The sequence below is a fragment of the Tiliqua scincoides genome, chromosome 3 (genome assembly GCF_035046505.1).
Source record: "Tiliqua scincoides isolate rTilSci1 chromosome 3, rTilSci1.hap2, whole genome shotgun sequence".
In the NCBI taxonomy this organism is placed as follows: domain Eukaryota; kingdom Metazoa; phylum Chordata; class Lepidosauria; order Squamata; family Scincidae; genus Tiliqua; species Tiliqua scincoides.
The window spans coordinates 19,632,450-19,653,528 of NC_089823.1; the positions used below are offsets into that span (position 1 = coordinate 19,632,450).

Here is a 21,079-nt window from a genome sequence, read left to right on the forward strand (position 1 = left end):
AAATGCTCAGGACTTCTCCAAGAACGAACACAGTCCAAGAAATAAAGCACACACTTAAATGGACCCCCATTCCCCCACCCCACAAGCACAACTCTGGTTGTGTTTGGTCAACTAGGCCAGAGGCTCTCAGGGGATCAGAGGCTCGCCCCGGGCCGCATCTGGCCCCTGGGCCAGGGTTTAGTGACCCCTGATCTAGCTTACCACATGACCCAGTAAGTCTTCCACCACTACACACCACACCCTGATGGGCCTATGTTCCAGCGCTTGGGTCTGAGGGCGTGATGCTGAATTTGGTGCGTCAGCTCACCGCTTGCGCACGCTGTTGCAAACGTGCCATAAAGCATTGTTTGTGAGTCTTACCGCAGGCCCAGTGCTGGAGCTAGCTCAATGCGAGCCCGTGCTGGGCCAGCTCTGGCCCGGTACTCCGTGCAAAGCACCAGGCAGCAGGGAGGTAAGATGGGGCAGGGGGAGGTGGGGAGGAGGCGTTCTGGAGAGGGCGAAGGGTGGGCAGAGGGTGGAGGAGAAGGCATGGTGGGGGAAGGAGCAGGGTAGAACCCGCTGGATCCAGACCCCATGTTGGGCTGCGCAGCCTGATGTGGGACTCCTTGATTCTTTGCCAGCTAATGATCTGCTGTAGAATTGAGTAGTCCCATTGTGGGGCTACTTCCCTTCCCCTGAGGAGCCACTAGAGGATCCTGCACACATTCCCTGCAGCCATTGTGGTGCTGCAGAAGCCCCGCACACCAGGCAGCTCAGGACTGGGCTGTTATGCCCCAAGCAGAGTAGAGCGGTGCAACATAAAGCTACTGACAGAGCACATGACTCCAGAGAGTCAAGATAACTTCTCAGCATGTCTCTCTTTTGGGTAGTCTTCCTGCATTTTAAAAACATTGCCTCCTTGCTCCTGAGAAGGACACCAAGCATTGTCGCTCACACCTCTCAACCTCCACAATCTTCCCACACTTGCCATGCAATCCTACGTCTGCCTGATCACAAGTACGTCTCACTGAGTTCAATGGGAGCATGCACAAGAAAGTGTGCACAGGATTGCAGTCCTCAAAAGCCACATAAAATCTGAAATGTCCCTCACATGGAAGAACAATTGATTCATATGGATAGCTTCCAGCATTTGTTTAGCTAAAGAGCAAGGAAAGAAACATCTCATTTCTGACTTGACAGAAAATGTCGGTGCTTTTCTTTTCAGTTATGAAATAGTGACAGTTGCCTCAACATAAAACATAAACCTAACAATAACACTCAGGCTTTCCTCACACAATGAGTTACAGAAATGTGCCCTTAGTGGAAATTTATCTGTCATAATGTGGAAGCAAATAACACAGTACTTTGCATTGATAACACATGTTTAGGATGTATCACCTTTGCACATGCTTCTCCAAAAGCATTGCTTGTAGGCTCTTTGTGGGAAGCTATTCTTTCTTTGGAAAGCAAGTTGATTTATTTGCAAACACCACCATTATCTCCATGGAGATGCTGACACCAATTGTTTAGGTTTTGCACTGATCTCTGTGATTAGGAATTCATCTCTCACTATAAATTAGCTGCTTGAAAGGACACCTAAATGGTGGTTCAGGTATTTTCATTCAGGACATCACTCCTACCTTCTGGACACTATTATTCAAGTGAATTAGTATGCCGAGTCTCTCTACCTGTCTGGAAACAATGGCACTGAGCAATGTGGCTGTACAATGTTCCTTAATTATAATGGGAGGGGGGGTTGAGCAAGAGACCCGTGTAAAAGCCATGGCCGTGAATGGAGGCTGCAGAGAAATCATGCATGGTGGATCACTCCTATTGCCCCTATGATTTCTATGATGATGATGATGTTTTGCGTTGTTGTGACTGTGTGTGTTGAGAGTCAAGGATCTGGGTACTGAGAAATACTGAAAATGGTTAAGATCTATATGAAGGTATTTCACAGGAAAGTTGCCTCCATGATGACTCCAGTTTACAGAAAAAAAAATGCAACACAAGATGTTTATGAACACCATAACAATGCACTACTAGCTTGTACGTGGCTGGCGAAGGTATGGAGACGCAACTGGTCTCCTGAGCAAAAGATTAAAGAGAAAACAAGAACCACTTAGATGTTCACTAGAGAATTCATTACTGGGCTACAATGTAAGGAAGAGGTATAGCCTTGACACTGGCAACCGAATTGGCCTACTGACATTCCTAAAATTGAGACTACATCCTCCCCCAAACATCTCCTCTTATAACTAAGATTGATTCAATTAAGGGTACGATCCTGACTCACCATTAGGCTGGTGCAAGTCCCTCAGGAGTTAGCTGGGCTGGCGCAGGGACGCACAGCAGCCCACGGAGGCTGCAACCAGCCTCCATGCTGTCTTGGGGAGGTAGGGTTGCATCGGCCAAGCTTGGCTGATGCAGGGGTCTGGGAAGGGCGGGGAGGAGGTGGGAAGGAGGTGTTCCGGGGTGGGGGAAGGATGGGCGGAGGGCAATCCTTGAGGTGGGCCAGAAGCAGGAGGCAGGGCTGGAACCCAGCTGTTATGCTGGATCCCAACCCTGTTCCCTGAGCAGTGTAGAGCAGCTCCAAGCCGCTCTGTTCTCCTTGGACTTGTGGCACATATCTGTGGAGACCCATTGGGGCCGTGGTGGCTTGTCTGGGGGTAAGGGGAAGAGTTTCCCCTTGCTTCTGGCTGAGCCACTTCTGGCCCCAATCCTGCGCTGGATTCAGTGCCTGGCCTGCCTGTTCCAGTGCAAGACCGGATTGCGCTGCATGATTCAGCATCGAGCCATACATTGTTTAAAGGGATTTGGAAAGGTTGCAATGGCTGCATTGCCCTCATTGTTACTCATCAGGGATAGTCTCATATTGCTGAAAAGGTATAAGGAGAGATTGGCTTGTAGAACCATTCAGAGCACAACATCACCTGGTCCAATGAAATGGGGGTGGTGGTCTGGAAGAAGCTTGTCCCCTGACAACCTGCTGTAACTTGCTCTTGCATGTCCCAATTAAGAATCTGTCTGGGTCTTGAGAGAGGCCAGTCAGCCCTGCTCTCTGGTTCCCCCATTGACAGAACTTTATTTGGCAGATATGAGAGTCAGGTTCCTTTGGGAAATCCCCTTTTGAGGGACACCACGTTGGCTCCTTCTCTGGCCATCTTCAGATAGCAAGTGAAGTCGTGTTTTGGAGGACCTTTTATTCCATGGTGTAACATTTTGAAGTTTTCCTGTTCTTCGTGCTGCTTACTTTGAGTACAGTCTGTCCGTATTACCCATGGACTTGCAACTCATGGATTCGCTGCTGCCTTTGGAAGGTCTCTGCTTCATTCAGGAAGCCAACAGAGACCTTCCAAAGGCAGCAGAGACATTCAAAATGATGCCTGCGACTAGTGTGAACTCCTTTAAAAAGGTAGGCCATTTTAAAGGGATCTGTGCTAGTCAGTCGCTGGCATCATTTTGAAGGTCTCTGCTGCCTTATGTAGGTCTCCACTCACTTCTTAACATCTCTGCTGGCTTCCTGAGGCTTCCTCTTGGCAGGTAAGCTACCCTTCCCCCTAACCACATAGATCCCATTGGACCAACAGTTCACTATTCGCAGATTCATTATCCGCTGGAGTTTTCAGGAACCTGACCCTACAAGAATTTTGTTTTCAGTTGTTGTTACTTTGTTATGATTTTGTAAGACACTCTGTTAAAACTGAGTAAAAGCAGGGCAATGATATTGCTAATCACAAATCTAGAAAAACAGCCACACTCTCTGCAATAAAGGGGAGACACACTGCCTTCCCCTGCTCCCCCTTTGACTTCATTTTAAATCCGTTAGGCGGTTTAACATCAGAACTGCTATACAAATATGAACCTGAGTGCTCGTCTGTAGAACATGGGCAATACTCGGCTTCAAATTAGCATTCAACTGTAGCTACCACTGCAGAAGTAATTGGCCAGCCATAGCGGCAGGGACGCAATACCAGAGAAATACACTATGCTTCTACACTTCACCTGCAGGTATCAAGAATCATACCAGGCACAAATAATCAAGGTTGCACTGGAATGGGATTGAATTACTCTGCAACAGCAAAAAGAGTCTTGTGGCACCTGGAAGATGAACAGATTTATTGTGGTATAAGCATTAATGGATGAGCTCGTGTGGTCAGAGGCATGAAAGGTAAGACACACACACACACATGCACGCAAAAATGTAAATAGATAAAAAAGTAGGCAAAGGTTTTTTTTTACCTATTTACATATTTCCATGTGTGTGTATTTTACCTTTCATGCCTCTAATCACATGAGCTCTAATTTGTTAACACTTATACCACATTAAGGGCCCCATCGTATCCAACTTTCCAGCTCTGGTGTAGCCACAATGCAGCCCTGTGGGAAGGGAACACATGTTCCCATATCATGAAAAGGCCCCAGTGACTGCCCCTCCACCATAGGATGTAGTACACACCCCACTGGCACTATTGCACCAGCACTAGAAAATTGGATAGGATTGGGCCCTAAATCTCTTCATTGTCCAGGTGCCACAAGACTCTTTTTGGGACCAAAAATGCAGTGCCAAGAGAATTTTGAACAGAAAACCCTCTGTTCTATACAGAAAATGTGCTGGCCCAATGCTATCTGTTTCATGGCCTTCTACTTCTCATTTATACCTGCGTGTGCATGCACACGTGAGCCAACAGAGGATAACATTTTGTGTATCTGAAGCAATGGGCTATATTTATTTATTTATACAGGTATTTATATACCGCCTTTCTTTGGTCGTCAGATTTCTCCTCAGACTCCAATCCAAGGCGGTTTACTTAGGCAGGCTGTTCTAAATCCCCGTAGGGATTTTTACAATTGAATAGTTCTAGTCTTTCATAGAACTCCTCGTTCCAGCTGGATTCCTTCCTGGTCTGGCCTCTCTCTGGCCCTTTGCCTCCCACGCTCCACTTGATGGCAACTCCTCTCTGCCACCGAGGGTCAGCTCATCAGTATATCAGCGTGTTGTCAGTTCTCAGATACTTCTGGTTGTTTCGAACTGGCAGCCTCAGATCTTCAGGCTACTCTTTTGAAATTTGTCTGTACATTAATGAGACTCTGTCAATCTTGAGTTTCAAATAGCCACAGGACTTAAAACAACATAAGAACAGCCCCACTGGATCAGGCCATAGGCGGCCCACCAAATGCCCCAGGGAGCACACCAGATAACAAGAGACCTGCAAAGCTTTCTGGGAATTGTAGTTAAGAACACAAGAACAGCCCCACTGGATCAGGCCATAGGCCCATCTGGTCCAGCTTCCTGTATCTCACAGCGGCCCCACCAAATGCCCCAGGGAGCACACCAGATAACAAGAGACCTGCAAAGCTTTCTGGGAATTGTAGTTAAGAACATAAGAACAGCCCCACTGGATCAGGCCATAGGCCCATCTAGTCCAGCTTCCTGTATCTCACAGCGGCCCACCAAATGCCCCAGGGAGCACACCAGATAACAAGAGACCTGCAAAGCTTTCTGGGAATTGTAGTTAAGAACATAAGAACAGCCCCACTGGATCAGGCCATAGGCCCATCTAGTCCAGCTTCCTGTATCTCACAGTGGCCCACCAAATGCCCCAAATGCCCACATATATTATTTTTGGGCCAATCCTATCTGGGCCTTAAGCGGTCAGATCTTTCTATTCAAAGGCATAAGACCTGGTTGCTGGTGTGGCAGCCGGCCCAACATTCTGCAGGCCACTGCCACCAGCACAAAAGCTCTGAAGGCTGCAAGTAGATGACAGCAGCCTGCAGTACCTCTGTCTTCACTGGTAAGTTGGTGGCGGGAGGGCTCAGGATAGGGGGTGGGTCAGGGATGGGTGGACTGGGGTGGATCCTGGCAGCAGCCAAATCCACCAGATCCTATCCCGGTTTACAGCCTGGACCCGCCCCCAGAGGCTCTTCAGACTTACACCAGCCAAAGAGCTGGCAAAGGTCTGAGAAGACCCATTGGGGACTAGGCTGCCTATGGGGAGATAAGTAAAAAATATCTTCAACACCTATCCTGTGATGTCTGGTACTTGGACAGCCCATAGCATGCAGCACAGGCGGCAATGGCAGCGCCGAGCATTTTGAGTCCGCAGGGGATAGCAGGATTACCCCTGCTAATTGGGTAAGAGGCACTTTTTCAAGTGGGTGCTCCTTTTTTTAGCAGGGGGAGAGTAATTGGCCCACCTCACCCCAGCACTGTCTGTTCTAGTGGCAGTCTGCTGGTATTCATTTGCATCTTTTTAGATTGTGAGCCCTTTTGGGACAGGGAGCCATTTACGTTATTTGATTTTTCTCTGTAAACCGCTTTGTGAACTTTTAGTTGAAAAGCGGTATATAAATACTGTTGATTGATTGATTGATTGATAGGATTGGGCTGTTTGTGATCTTCAAAGAATAAGGCAGTTTATTCTGACATGACAGAGAATCTTGGCACATTGGTGAAACAGAACCAGGTGAATTCTATAAAATGTTTTGAAGTTGTTCTTCTACATGGTGCGCTAAATTACCATTTTTAATAGCATTAAAAAAAGATGAAAAACTCTCATAAGCTTTCTGAAAAACGGACAAGAAATGCCCTATATATGCAAATGAAGGTTTACTGTTCGATCAAACCAGTGATTACTTAGGTTGCAGTCTACAAATTGTTTATTCTAGAGTAATATATAAATAGACGCAGTCTACAATGGTTTATTTTATGTGGATGGCAGTGCTGTCCTTAAAAAGGGGGGTTGAAAGAGGTATTATGTGTTTCTATTCCAAATTAATATTTTAATCCATTTTAAAGTATTTTTATCAAGTATAATCACTGTCATATAGGTGATATATAGGTGTTTTATGCCTGTGGCTGTCAGCAGACATAGCCATAGGAACAAAACAGATATAAAACACATCACACACACACCCCAAAGAGCACAACTACATAGTCAACTACTTAAATTAAACTTACAGGAGCCATTTAAAATTCGCATGCTACCTGTATGAACAATTACAATGAGCCTAATGCTGCCAAACACAAATAAATTAAGACAAGACAGTGCCAAATTAAAACATTGAGAAGATAGCAACTTGAACCAACAGAATTGAACATAGCATTGAATTGCTATGGGGAATAAAAAAAAATAGTTTTAAAGCGTAGGAAAAAAAAACAACATACCAGCATACTAAGGAACCATTAAACATTTGCTTACTTGCGAATAAACGTGACAAACATGTAGCTCGGTTTTGCTTTCCATAGGGTTCAATGCATTAATCAGCTTGGAGGGAGAGATATCCTTCTTGAGTGTTTTAGGGGCCTGCCTGCATTCATAGGATTGGGATCATTTGGGGGGTGTTGCATTCCTCTCGGCCTGCCTTTTCCAATGGACCAAGGCATGGTTGCCTACTCATGAGGAAAAGTGCACTGTGGCTCACTTTCCATAGGGCTCTATGCATTTTCCTTGGCAGCTTCTAAGCATGCTCAGAAGACTCTACAGCCAGTGAAAGCACAGAGCTCCGAGGGAGTCAGGGGCTTAGTAATACAGTCAAAAGCACTTGGGACGATCCACGGATGCTCTGCAGTCACTGTAATAGGTACATTTCGGTGTTATTTCATTAACTGAGCAGGATATTGCGTTTTATTGTTTTATAAGCCCAATTTTGCGTTATAGTGGTGTTATTTCATTTATCATTTTAGATTGCCCCTATCTATGCGCCTATGACTCCAGCATAGCCCATCTTCTTATAAATATAAATATATCATTTAAAGATCATTTAATGAAGGTAATTTAATGTGGACCAGTTAAACTGTATGAGCTTGTACTGCCCTCCTGTCATCATAGAAGCTAATAAAAGATAAGAACTAATAAAAGTTCGATCGGGGCAAAATTTGTAGATATCTAAAACTCATCCACATTTCTGAAATCTGACATCAGGATGACAAAACTCAAAATTTATTCTTGTGGGATTGTAAAATAATGGAGAGTACCAACATGTCAGGTTTAGTTCTTCTTGCTCTCTTTTCCTAAGACCTCTCTACATCCCAAAAACATTCAAAGTTAGAGATTCTAGTCAGTATAATTGTGAATAGAGAACTAGCGTGATAGGTCTTCTGGATGAATTAATACACAGTACAAGGAAGTGTGATATTAAGCACATGATGGTACATGACAGCTTGGGAGAAGTTCAGAGCACTATGAGACCATGATGCTGAATCATTCACTTTCTAGATGTGTACCATTGCCTATGAAGAGCTGCTATTTCACAAGCATATCTGAAAAGGCTCCCGACACAAAGTTAGATGGCTGGGGCTACATCAGGATGACAAGGAGATGAAGGTCAGACCTGCACTCAGGGGCATTGGAACAACATCCCACCTCCAACTACAACAATGCCAGCAACAGATCAAAACGATCACAGCTTCTGCTTGCATTGTTCTGATGCCTGGACATACATGACCACCAAGACAATTGCGGAACATCATTTCAAATATGCTAGACATAAATGCCTAACTGTCAAGAAAAGAAAATTTACCCAAATGTAGTTCTTGCAAAGCCTGAACAAAATGACCGATCTTATCATCTGAATAATAATAAGAATTTGCTTCGAGAGTGAGATCGATGGCACAAAATATACAGTAGTAGACTAGCCACACATTTGTTACAGTGCCTGGAATACTAAAGTGAAATGTATAAAAAAATAGGTAAAATTCCTACTATATTATATACTGAATTATAATTCCTCCTGCCAGGAAGGTTGTAAATGACCTCTACGGTATTTTGCATGACGGGTTTAAAAAACAACAACAACAGAAGCATCCTTACCCTTTCCAAATAACACTTTTAAATGCATGAATGCATCATGATCAGAGCTACCTGCTGAGCTGGTGTAATCCATGAAGTACCACTGCTGTGACTCTTCCATGCATTGAACAGTTGCATGTGCAGGGGCCTACACTAGTTCTACTGATGTGAATGGAGCATGTTTGAGCCTAGCGGGAGTATAACGCTTTGCAAAAGAAACTGCCCACTCAAGTTCTAAGCAGAACAAAGCCATCACCGACCATTCCATGTCTTTCTATGGGCCTTCTATAGGAGACCCAATACTTGGTGGTATGTGTCCCTCCATCAATCACAACTTAATTTGGAGTCCTCTTTCTTTTTCCACCACACTGACATTTATGACCAACAGCAGTTCTGACAGATGAGAAGTACTTTGTTTAATTTGATTTCTGTTTTAATCCCTGCTCCCTCCCCTTTCCAGTTTGACAGCAGTCACCCACCTTTAAAAAGAATTATTGCCTGACATTTCATGGAGCTTCTACTGCTTGCTTGAAACAACGCAGTAAAACAGAAAGAATCTCCTCTCTCCTGTCATGACCCAGTTCTGGGTTTGTGCTTTTTTGATGAGTCTTTGATCTGCAGCGAGCCTCATAGGCTTGTTTCCCGGAGGAACATGGTGCCAATGTTGTATGAAATCTTCCTCACTCTGGTCGATGTGACGGAGGACTTTGGCTGCTTCTGACCAGTTCTAACCTCCAGGAAATAACAAATCCCAGGGATTTCCTTTGGAAAGTTGTCTGGAAGCTCTTCGCGGGACCGAGGAATGAAAAGAAAATTTTCTTCCTTTTTCAGAAGCCTAAGGGAGAAAGACAGAAGAAGGTGATTGTATCTGAATTATGGTTCTCAAACTGTGAATCAGGCTTCCCTTCAGAGGTTCAGGAAGGTAGAGAGATGCTCTTTACACTCTCACATAACACTAGAACCAGGGGACATCCACTAAAATTGAGTGTTGGGAGGGTTAGGACAGACAAAAGAAAATATTTCTTTACTCAGCGTGTGGTTGGTCTGTGGAACTCCTTGCCACAGGATGTGGTGACGCAATCTGGCCTGGATGCCTTTAAAAGGGGATTGGACAAGTTTCTGGAGGAAAAATCCATTACGGGTTACAAGCCATGATGTGTATGTGCAACCTCCTGCTTTTAGAAATGGGCTATGTCAGACGCAAGGGAGGGCACCACTATGCAGGTCTCTTGTTATCAGGTGTGCTCCCTGGGGCATTTGGTGGGGCCGCTGTGGGATGCAGGAAGCTGGACTAGATGGGCCTATGGCCTGATCCAGCAGGGCTCTTCTTATGTTCTTATGCTTACTCATCCACAGACTCTGTCCTCTTCCTTCTACAGCACAGACTGACAACTGTTAGTTGGTCAACCCATGTCGAGCACAAATCTATGTGTATCTATTCAGAAGTAAGTTGCACTGAGTTCAGTGGAACTCTTAGGTATGTGTACATAGCATAGACTCAGACTTCGATGAGTACCCAGCGTGCTGGGAGAAAGGTAATGTGACTGGGGAAGACAATGGCAAACCATCCTGCTTACAGTCTGCTATGAACGTGTCATAGAAGCAGTGACACCCGAAGGGCCAGTAATGATTTGGTGTTTGCACAGGGAAACTTTCTTTCTTTTTATGTGTGCATAGTAAGAGGTGTCCCTGTAGTGGGTGTCACATGGGGTGGCACTTACCTGAAGGAGCTGGGCCCATGAGTGGGGGTGAAAATGGGGTAATTTGTACCTGGGCCCAGGGTCAAAAAGAGGACCCTAGTTTCTTGGTCATGCTCAAGTATTGCAACCTGGATTTCTTTTATACACATACAAATTCAAAATGTAACCCCCCTCCTGGTGGTAGCAGGACCTACATCTCAAAATGTGACAGTGCATCAGTCTGGCTTTATTCTGTGAAAACCATGGCTTTCTGAAGAGTATTAGCTTAGGTTTATTGGTGGTCAGAAATGCATTTGTATTTTATGGATATTGTTAGACTTCCAGCTGACTCTATAGAAAGAAAGGGCAGATAAAACATTTCACTGCTTGTTGAAATTTGTCACAATATTCCCTTATTGGCACCAGAGAAACTCTAACTCAATGTTATTAAAATGACATAGGCTTATGTCAGGATGATACGACACAGCGATCAAAAGCGATCAAAAAGATAGAAAAGCAAATCAACTAACCAAAGGATTGCTTCTCCTAATCTGTGACAATCCATCATTTGTTCTAACATAAAATTGCCAAATTTGGGATGGGGGAGTTCTCAAACACACTAATAAATGGCTGATGAGTTTTGTCTGGTTTGGTAGGTCACAAGCTGTAAAGACTTCTGCGCTGCCTCCCTGCCCCTCAGACCACCTCCCTCTTGATGCAACTGGAAGACTCTTCCGGTTGCATCCGGAAGGTACAGTGGGGACCTCCTGACCCGCACTGAATCAAATCCGCCAGTTTTAAACTCATGGATCAGGAGAGCTGGCCTGTATACTAATATACCAATGTGCCAGCTCTTCTCTACTTTTCCATCTGCACCTTCAACTATGGATTTTGTTCCCTGAGAGGGATGTACGTTTATGAATCGATTGGTAAATGCTGAAACAAAAAGGTAAGACAGATGGTGATTCTCTGGTTCTGGAGTTTTAATTATTTGTCTGTTAATTTACATAAAAACTGCAATGGATTATTAGATAGCTGTCAACTTGTGGATTGTGAACAATGGTGTCTTTAAAAATTGTGTCAGAACTGTTTATTTTGGAATGGTAATGAGAATCTCTAAATTAAACTAGCAGTATAACTGATATGATTGATGTAGAAGTATGCACTGGTGATTTCCTGTTGTCTGATTCTATTTTTCTTACCCATATTTTGTATCTCAGAATGCAAACATTCTAATGAATATGTCTCTCTTTTCCAACAATCTATTAATTTCATTCCCTGATCCACAAGTAAAATCTCGTTATTATTTTTCTCCCATTGAGAAAATGACTGCTAACAGCTATATGACGTGAATTCATCCCAATTTGTGTTTTGGGACGTGCCCGTTTCTGTAATAGCAAAGAAGGCAAAGGGAATGAGATGAGGATGTCATGAAATCACTATACAGGTGCAGCCTATTTATCCATGGATTTGGGGTGGGGGGAACTGAAAGTCACACACACCTTTGCCTCCTTTGCTGGCATCTAGCTCTGTTTCCAGGCAGCCCAAAACACTGCAAAAAGGCTCCACCTCGACCAGGCAGGGAAATAGCCCTGGAGCCATGGAAGAGGTTCCCCTTGTGAAGGAACATTAAGACTCCTGGAGCCCCTGAGGCAGCAGAGAGGCTGAAGAGGGGGAAGGGGGGCAGAAAACCTCCGTAGCCAGAGCACATGCAGCAAGGTGGAGCTCTCTCTCTCTCTCACTTACACACACACACAGGGGCAGGGGCGCTAGTAATAGAGGGGATTGCTTTAAAAAACCCAGAGTGTTTGCCGAATTTCCCTCCCCCCTGAGATGGTGCAGGCAATCACTGACACAAGCAAGCCTTCCCAGCAAGCAAAGCATGAGATTTAGGCTACAATCCTCTCCACACTTTCCTGGGAGAAAACCCCACAGACTACAATGGGACTTACTTCTGAGTAGAAATGCACAGGACTGGACTCTTAAAAGCTCAGCATCCCACCTGTGAAAGGGGGAGACAAAGGAGCAGAGTGGAGGAGAGGGGATTGATAAAAGCTGCCTTAGTTTCCTTCCAGCCCCAAGAGTCAGGCTGCAGCGTATCTGCTCCTGGAATATCTGCTGCAGATACACTGTATCAGCATAACTCAATGGAATTTAGCAAAATGCGTTTTTTGTTAACCGTGTGGAATCATGGAACGGAACTAACGCAGATAAATAGGCTCCACCTGTATTTGCTCTGTTCCTTTTTCTGTAGAGTCTTGTCTGTTTCCCTGTGGAATTATGGGTTTGTCTCATGGTTTGGGGTATTTTTCCTTCTAAGTGCTTCATTTGCATGGCACTTCCTGCTCCTAGGCAGGAAAAGGTGCAGATCAAGTTTCAGGCAGCTGGCACTTGCCCAATCAGAGAGCAGGCTGACATCCTTCCAGCGGAAGGATAAACTCTCAAGCAGATGAACTTTACTCTGAGTAAAAGCACATGTGTGAGATTCTGCAGCACCGTCTGCTAGCCATCTGCATACTTTTCTCTGGTCTTTAGGGGTAAAACAGTGGTACCCAAACTGTGTGTTGTGGTGTCTCAGGGCACTGCAGCAAACTCAACAGAGTGCTACCAGATGTGCCCCGGCGACCTTTTCTTTTGGACTCTCTTGGGTGCCAACATCTTGGATTGCATGGAAGCCCATGAGAATCGTGAGACATCTTGTGTGATCCAAGATGGCAGTGCCCATCTTCCCAGCTCTCCTGAGTGTGGCCATCTTGGATTAGGTGAGATCTTGCAAGATCCAATATTGTGGCGCCCAAGAAAACCCAGAAGAAGAGTCCACTGTAAAGAAGGATGCCTTGACCATGGTAAGTTTGGGAACAGCTGATTTACTTGATGCTTTTTTTTTTTTTTTTTGCCAAAGTCCATTCTTAATTTTCTCTTGTGCATTTGATTTTGTTATCGCCTATTTCTTTTATTAAACTTTTAATACATCTTTTACATTCATACTCTGAGTCTGTCTCTTTTGGGAAGAATCAGTGGATTCTCACATCTCCTCACTCTGTACACACTACTGTGACAGTAATTTTAATAGAGACCCCTGAGGTTCAGTGTTATTCCAGGAGGAGGGTTCTGCCCAAGGAGCCCCTCTAGTGTGCCTTATTGGACTGGTGGCAGCAGATTCAGACTACCAAGGTTTTGTCCTGGTAAGCTGCATGTCCAAAAGAGAGGGGAAGGGAGTGAGCATGCTGAGCACTAGGCATTACTGCCTGGGATCAGCAAGCAGTTGCTGGCAACCCCTCTCTTGGCACTGACAGAGACAAACTTACATGACAGTGAAAAGTAGATAATATGCAATTTCTAGCAAGAGAAGTTTCCCTTTTATCAGAACAAATTGCGCATCAACATCTGAAAATGATGATCTGTCTAAGATAGTTGGGTAAACTCAATACATTTTGTGAAATATTTAATTATGTAGTTTACACATTTTGTACCCTGCTCTGCCACTCGCAGGCGCCCAAAGCAGTTGGCATGTATAAAAATGAAAAAAGAACAGTAAGTAAAACCGTGATAAAACAGCAGCAATACATGCATAAAAGCAACAGTCAAAAGAATGGATGGATAAGAATTTGATAAACAGCCTGGGAAAATAAAAAGACCTTTGCCTGGTGTCAAAATGACACCTGAGTAGGTGACAGGTGAGCTTCCTTGTGGATTCCAAAGATGGGGTACCACAACAAAGGACTTCCATTCACCAGATACCTTAAGGTATCTGGGAGCCTACAGAAAGACCTCTGATAAAGAACTGTACATATGGTTAGAAACACATGGCAGAAGCCACTCCATCAGGCACTGGAGGTCCACTTGAAAGTGAAACTCATTTTACAAACGTTGCATTATGTAAAATATTTTGTGCATTAACCTGCGTGCTACCTGTGGCTCAGTGGAATTTCAGGGGAGGCATTAAAGCAGTATAATAAGACAGGCTGCTGAAACCAACCAAGCAACCAGTGTCATCAACCCAGAATGTATAAAGCAGTAATCTGTTGATTTTATTATTATTATTTTTTAATTAAATCCTCAACAAATTTGCAGCTTCAAAAAGCAAATAGCTCAGGGGTATGTGGAAATGTAATACTCCCTTTAATCCTAATAATCCACGTGGATTTAATGGAACATAATTGATGTTTCCTTCAGGGATAGCGGATGGATGAACGCACCATAGCAGTTGAAGCAGCAGTAAGCAGGGAAGACACATTCCTCTTTGGCCCATTTATCCCCCCTGTTGCTGAAGCTGCAGTCTTATCCACACTTACCTAGGAGTGAGCCCCACTAACTTATAATGGGACCTACTTTTGAGTAGACATGCACAGGATTGGGCCGTAAGGCTGCAACACACACACACACACACACACACACACACACACACACACACACTTATCAGGAAACAAGTCCCACTGCAGTCAGTGAAGTTTACTTCTGAGTAGACATACATAAAATTGTAATGTAATTGAGAACTGTGTTTGCCCTTCTGTGAGGCTGGTTTAGTGCAGTCAGGCAGAAAAGCCTCTGGTCTCTTCTCCCTATCTCTTCCCTTCACTGTTCCAATTGAAGGTTCCTCTCCTTAAAATTCTTCTCACAATCTAAATCACTTCCTTCATCAAACTGTTATTTTGATCAATTTCTCCTTGGTCCAAGCTTTAAAAAAAAAAAGCCACATTGCAAAAAGAAGAAGGAGAAGGAGAAGAAGAAGAAGAATTCTCTTGTTTTTCCCTAAAGGACAAATAAGAAACCATCAGGAGCTCACTTAGGGTGGTTGAATACTGATGCTTGAACTATAGGTATGATACCTGTTTCTCACTCCCCCACCACACAGAGAAGAAGAACTCAGATTAATGTGATAGCATGGAATTGTGTGGTGGGGGAGGCAAAACAGAAGCTATGGAACCTGATGTGCAGATGTGAAACCACCATAAGTGCAGTCCTTTTGAAGTTTAGTGGGTTTCAATAAATCATAAGAGAGAATCCTTTTGGTTCCAGTGCAGTGCCTTTATAGGCACGAGGTAGGAAAAAGAGGAGAAATTGGTTGGGTGGAGATAAGGATGGGGGAAAAGAATAGGCACAAACTGAGGGCCCAATCCTACTTTCTGTTGCTAAGGCAGCCATGCCAACAGGGTGTGCACCCTGTGGTGAGGGGCAGTCACAGAGGCTTCCTCAAGGTAAAGGAATGTTCACTGATGTGGGAAAGTTGGATAGGCTTGGACCCTGAGCAGCAGCATAGCTATACAGGGGGGAACAGCACTAAGTTTGGAAGAGCATCTCAGTGTGCTGTGCAAGCTGCCCCCCCACCGGAGTCATTCCCTGTGGGCGAGAGCAAAGTGGAGGAGACGTTGATACGCCCTGCTGTGCCCCCCTATTGCTACACTACTAGCCCTGAGGGAAAGAGTGGACAGCTTTGGGGTTATAAGAAGAGAATATGGGAAAGGCCTCATCATCTGCCTTTTTTCTACCTCAGAACCTCCTGCAGTTGCACGTCCCCTTCAGTCAAGATAGAGTGTGAAAATGATTTGGAAAAAAAAGAGAAGAAATTAACACATTGCCGTTTTGAGATGCTCGGTACCATCCTTGCATCAAAACCATTTTTCCCCCACTCAGATTATACCTGTGTACAATTTTATGTGCTGACATTATTCATATTCCTGGTTCAGTAACTAACCCTTCCTTAGCTTTCTCTAATTTATATGAAGAATTCCAACTGTGAAGAAATAAGTTTATGTTTGAAGTCAAGATGTGTTCAGCTGCTCTGAAACTGTGTTGTGTTTGCTCACCAGCTTTTGCCCACAGAGCTGTGGAGGGACTGTGCATGAAGCTGGGGGCCTGCCATTGGTATACATCTCCTCTACAGAGTCATAATCCATCGTTCTCCCTGACCAGGGTTGTTGGGGTGATCCTTTCTCACTATTTGTGACAAGGAAATCTGTTGTCCAAGCCCCTTTCACCTAAATGAAAACGTCATGGATTTTGATTTTAGAGTCTAGTTAGATGAGCATCTAATCATGCAACTTGACCTAATGGGGGTTTAAATTTAATTATAAATAAGAAGGAGGGAGCAAAAAGGGGGAAAAACTATGGCAAGGGTAGAGTGGCTTTAATAGTTTTACTCCACTGCAGTTTTCAATCGTGCCCCTCCCCAACATCTCATGTTTAAATTTAGCCAGTGGAAATCTTTTCATTTAAATATGGTGGGGGGGGCGGGGGGGCGGCACTATTAAGCTTCATTTTATTCAGTGAAGCTTTCTCCCAGGTAAGCATGTTTACGAATAAAGCTTACACCCCGGAAATGAAGCTTACTCCCAAGTAAGTGTTTATGTTGCCAAAATGCATTCAAGTATGCAAGGCTGTGTGCTTCAGATTCTGGAATGGTTCTTTCTTTTCCATCAGAAGCAGAAAATCAGCAGCCAGGTTTGATCCATGGGCCCAACTCTGTTTCAGAGAGAGGATAAAATAAGCTTACAGGCATTCGGCTGAAGGACAAAAAGACAAATATCTCCTACTCACAATGCTACAAGTGTCCTATTCTGCCAACAAGCAGTCTTTTTTTCTTCAAAAGAGTGTCTTTCTAGCAGGTTTTTCTGTCTAAAGCTAGCAGGGGGAAATGAATCTTTTATTTGACCATAAAAGAGCTTATAGCACAGTTTCTGTTGCTGGCATGGGGTAGTAAAGGATTTCTTGCTGCTGCAAAAAGCAGGTGATCTGTTATCCACGTAAAGGCCAGGCAGACCATCTAAGAGTATCAGTGACTAACACAAACACCCTGCCAAATGCAGAAATGCCCCGGATATCACAAAGAGCCATGTGGGATAAATAAATAAATATCTGCCTGGGGATTAGGTGTTTAGTAGCATCTTGCAATTTGCAGAGCATTATGTTGAGTCCAAGTGAGAGTGCAGGCTCCTTCTCTACAGCCTGAGAGCAAAATCCATTCCTTCAGCTGTAAACATTATATGGAAGCTTATAGGTTTGCATAAAGCCACTGTAATCCCACAGTATGTTTTCAACAAGCCACAGAGCTTTGGATGAGGACATACAACCTCAGAATACTGCAAATGTGTTTACCACCTTCCTGGCTCTAGTCAAATACAGATCTTCTTGCTTCTTCCACTACAGTGGTTCTCAAACTTTTTAGAACAGGGACCCACTTTTTAGAATGACAGTCTGTTGGGACCCACTGGAGGTGATGTCATTCATTTGAAAGTGGTGTTATGGCCAGAAGTGACATCATCAAGTAGGAAAAATTTTAACACCCCCACAATTAAATTAAGGGCGCAATTCTAACCCCAAATGTTGGTGCTTTCCAGCACTGGCATAGGCGTGCCAATGGGGCATGTGCTGCATCCTGCAGTTGGGTGTCACTCACGGAGGCCTCTTCAAAGTAAGGGAATGCTTGTTCCCTTACCTCAGAGCTGCATTGCCCTTATGTCAGTGCTGGAAAGCACTGATTTAAGGGGTTAGGATTGCGCCCTAAATTAATTAAATAAGGGCACAATCCTAATCTTGTGTTAGGCCAGTGCAAAGGACTTGCCATAAAGCATGTTTGTGCCTCCTTGTGAGTCGCCTGGGCTGGTGCAAGGATGTGCGCCAGCCCATGGAGGCCTCATCCAGCCTCTGCGTCGACCTGGGAAGGGAAGGTTGTGTTAAGTATAAGTTTAAAAATTTATTTAAAATAAAGAACGCTCCTAACTCTCCCAAGCAGTTGCTGATCTGATTAAAAAATTCCCCAAAACATCCTAAAGGCTGCAATCCTAGCCACACTTCCCAGGGAGCAAACTCCATTGACTATCATTGTTAAAAGTATATACATAGCAGCCTGTGAAAAGTACAGAACTGTAACAAATGCAGTCACATACCATCAAGTCATACCATATTAAAGATAAAATACACATTGTAATGAATGGGGACCCACCTGAAATTGGCTCCCATCCAACCTAGTGGGTCCCAACCCACAGTTTGAGAAATACTGCTACTGAGACCATGGACCTGTAAACTCAAATTTATTAATGTTGGCATTCTTCTTCTTGCACTTTTCTTTTTTAGAACATTTCAGAATGATTTCTTTTATTCAAACTGAACTCTTTAAGCATTGTGAAGAGCGAAGGCTATTCTCCTTCAATCTAAATAATGAGTTTTTATTGTGCTAATGTTCAGGTCTTGAATTCTCAACACTGCACAAGTCAACCTCTAGGAAGGCTGCAGCAACAGGACAATTCAAGCAATGACACTATTGCGTGTCATTTAGGTGCACACAGCAATGTACAAAATGTTGTCATATATGCCAACTCTCAGGTGCATTCCTCTTAGACCAGTGACTTCCAAACTTTTTAGCACTGGGGCCCACTTTTTAAAATGACACTTTATTAGGACCCACCTTTTTAATGAGATTTTAAAAAAAGGAGATCTAGAAAGAATTTATTTATTTATTTATAACAACAACCCCAAAAAAGATACTCAAACATTTATCTCCCTATATTTACACGTGCTTGCAAACTGCAGTAGCTCAGTTTGCAAGGAGCAGAACTTTCTGCGGCACAATTAGCAGTTATGTGATTTTTGAAGCGCCTCAGGGCTTGAGGCAATTAGTTATGGTTGGCAACCTTCAGTCTCGAAAGACTATGGTAGAAGCCTACAGCACCCGGTATTCTTAAGTGGTCTCCCATCCAAGTATTAACCAGGCCTAACCCTGCTTAGCTTCTGAGTTCAGACAAGATCAGGCACCTGCAGGGTAATTAGTTATAGGGTCTTTCCATTGCCCAAGTTTTCATTGGAGGCTCCGCTTGGCTGCTATGGGAACCACCAAAAACTGGGTTGCAACCCACCAGTGGGTCCCGACCCACAGTTTGGGAACCACTGTCTTAGACAATATCCTGTTTCCGAACAATGTGAAAGACCAGGTGGTCCAGAAGGAAAAATCCAGGAAGATGAAGGGAGGCCTTGCAGTGAAATTCAAGTGACATTTTTTCCCCTGACACTGACAATTAGCGGCTAGTTACGATATCTATACTGTATACCCAGCCAGCCAGTAATTGCTCTATTGTAATGCATTTTATATTCAACATTTATATATAATTCAAAGCAACAGTGCATGAATTGTTCAGTTGTATGGGAAGCCTAATGAGATATAAAACATTTAAAAATCCATGAGCAATCATAATGGTGCAGATTATTACCATCCAAATAACTTTTGCTGGCTGAGTTTGCTCTACTTGCAATCTGGAGTCTTATCTTTTGGGAATCCCAAATTATAGGCATAACAATGATGAGCCCAGCTACTTGAAACAAAAAAGGATATTTTGGTCAACTGATAATATATGCAGGCATGGAAAATGTATACAGGTTGAGTCTCTTTACTCCAGAGGGTTCTGTTCCGAGAACTCACATGGATGACAAAAATGGCATTAAATCAAATCCATTTAAAAAACAATGTCCCTTTGCTAGGTGATTTAAAAACAGTCTTGCTGACCTTTGTGATTTAAGACAGAGTCATTAGGCAGACAATCAGTCAGTCTCTCTTCAGGAGCTTAGAAAGGCTTCACTCCAAGTCAGCGACCCCCCCCCTTCACCCAGAGCGCAGGGCTGGAAAAGAATGCAAAGTGATTATCTTTCTTTCAAGTGCTTAGGAGGAAGGGACAGGTCACTTGCCTTGGAGTGAAACTGTTCTAAGTGCCTGGAGAGAGAATCAATGGATTGTCAGTCAGCTGCCCTCTCTCGCATTAATGAGGCTATTGTTAAATGACATTTTTCATTTAATTTAAAGGGCCCTTCTCATTGCACTGAGATAAAACTGTGGGTGAAAAATCTGTGGATAATTTGGTTATACTTGTACTGTTGGAGATAGCAGAACTTATTTCTAGACATTGCTCAGGAGAAAACTGAGGCAGTGCTTCTAAGAAAACTGAAGTGATGTCATTAAGCTGGAAGTGACATCATTAAGCAGATGATGGCCAGAAATAGGCAGTTTGTTCTCACACAGAAACTCATTAGCTGCAAATGTTAGTTGGCAACCTTCAGTCTCGAAAGACTATGGTATCGCGCTCTGAAAGCTGCAAATGACAGAAGAGAAAAGGAGCAAATCTTGATCATATTTTCAAGATATGGGAAACCCTAATTACCTTGTGGGCCACCCTTTCGACAGACTGCTTCTGCTGCTGCATCACTTTGTAGCTCTACAGCCGAGAGGTGGTCTGCAAAGTGATGGCAGGTGCAGTGCTGCTGAAAGGGCTGCCCTCAAGACAGTTGAGCTCTCCTAGCACCTCGGCAGCATCTCCTTCTCTGACCCCATTTGGTCTGCCCCTTACCCCATACCATTCCATGCCTTCTGGGGCTCCTTCCATCTCCCCCTTCCATCTCCCCACTCCAGTGCCTTGACAGAAGTGGCACTGCTGAAAGGGTAGCACTGGGAGAACCCAATTATCATGGAGGCCAGATAAAGAACTTCTGGGGGTTATATCTGGCCTGCAGGTTTTATGTTTGACACCCCTGGCCTAGGGTATTTCTCCCACTTGACCATGGATAACAGACTTCCAGCTCTGCCTGACATATAACAGGAGCAAGGCAGACAGATGTTTTGTAGATAAATTGGCTTTTCATTCT

The 21,079-nt window shown here is 44.0% G+C and overlaps 1 protein-coding gene and 1 pseudogene across 1 annotated transcript in view; both read right to left on the bottom strand.

The window, feature by feature from the left end:
• Window positions 1-9,401: 9,401 nt before the first annotated feature.
• The window catches only part of GUCY1A2 (guanylate cyclase 1 soluble subunit alpha 2), a 165,531-nt gene continuing 153,853 nt past the window's right edge, over window positions 9,402-21,079 (bottom strand). The window contains exon 8 of the mRNA XM_066621948.1: window positions 9,402-9,609. Within this exon, the coding sequence (XP_066478045.1) occupies window positions 9,402-9,609 (208 nt within the window). The remainder of the gene's footprint in view (window positions 9,610-21,079) is intronic.
• LOC136646111 (5S ribosomal RNA) lies at window positions 19,110-19,227 on the bottom strand (annotated as a pseudogene).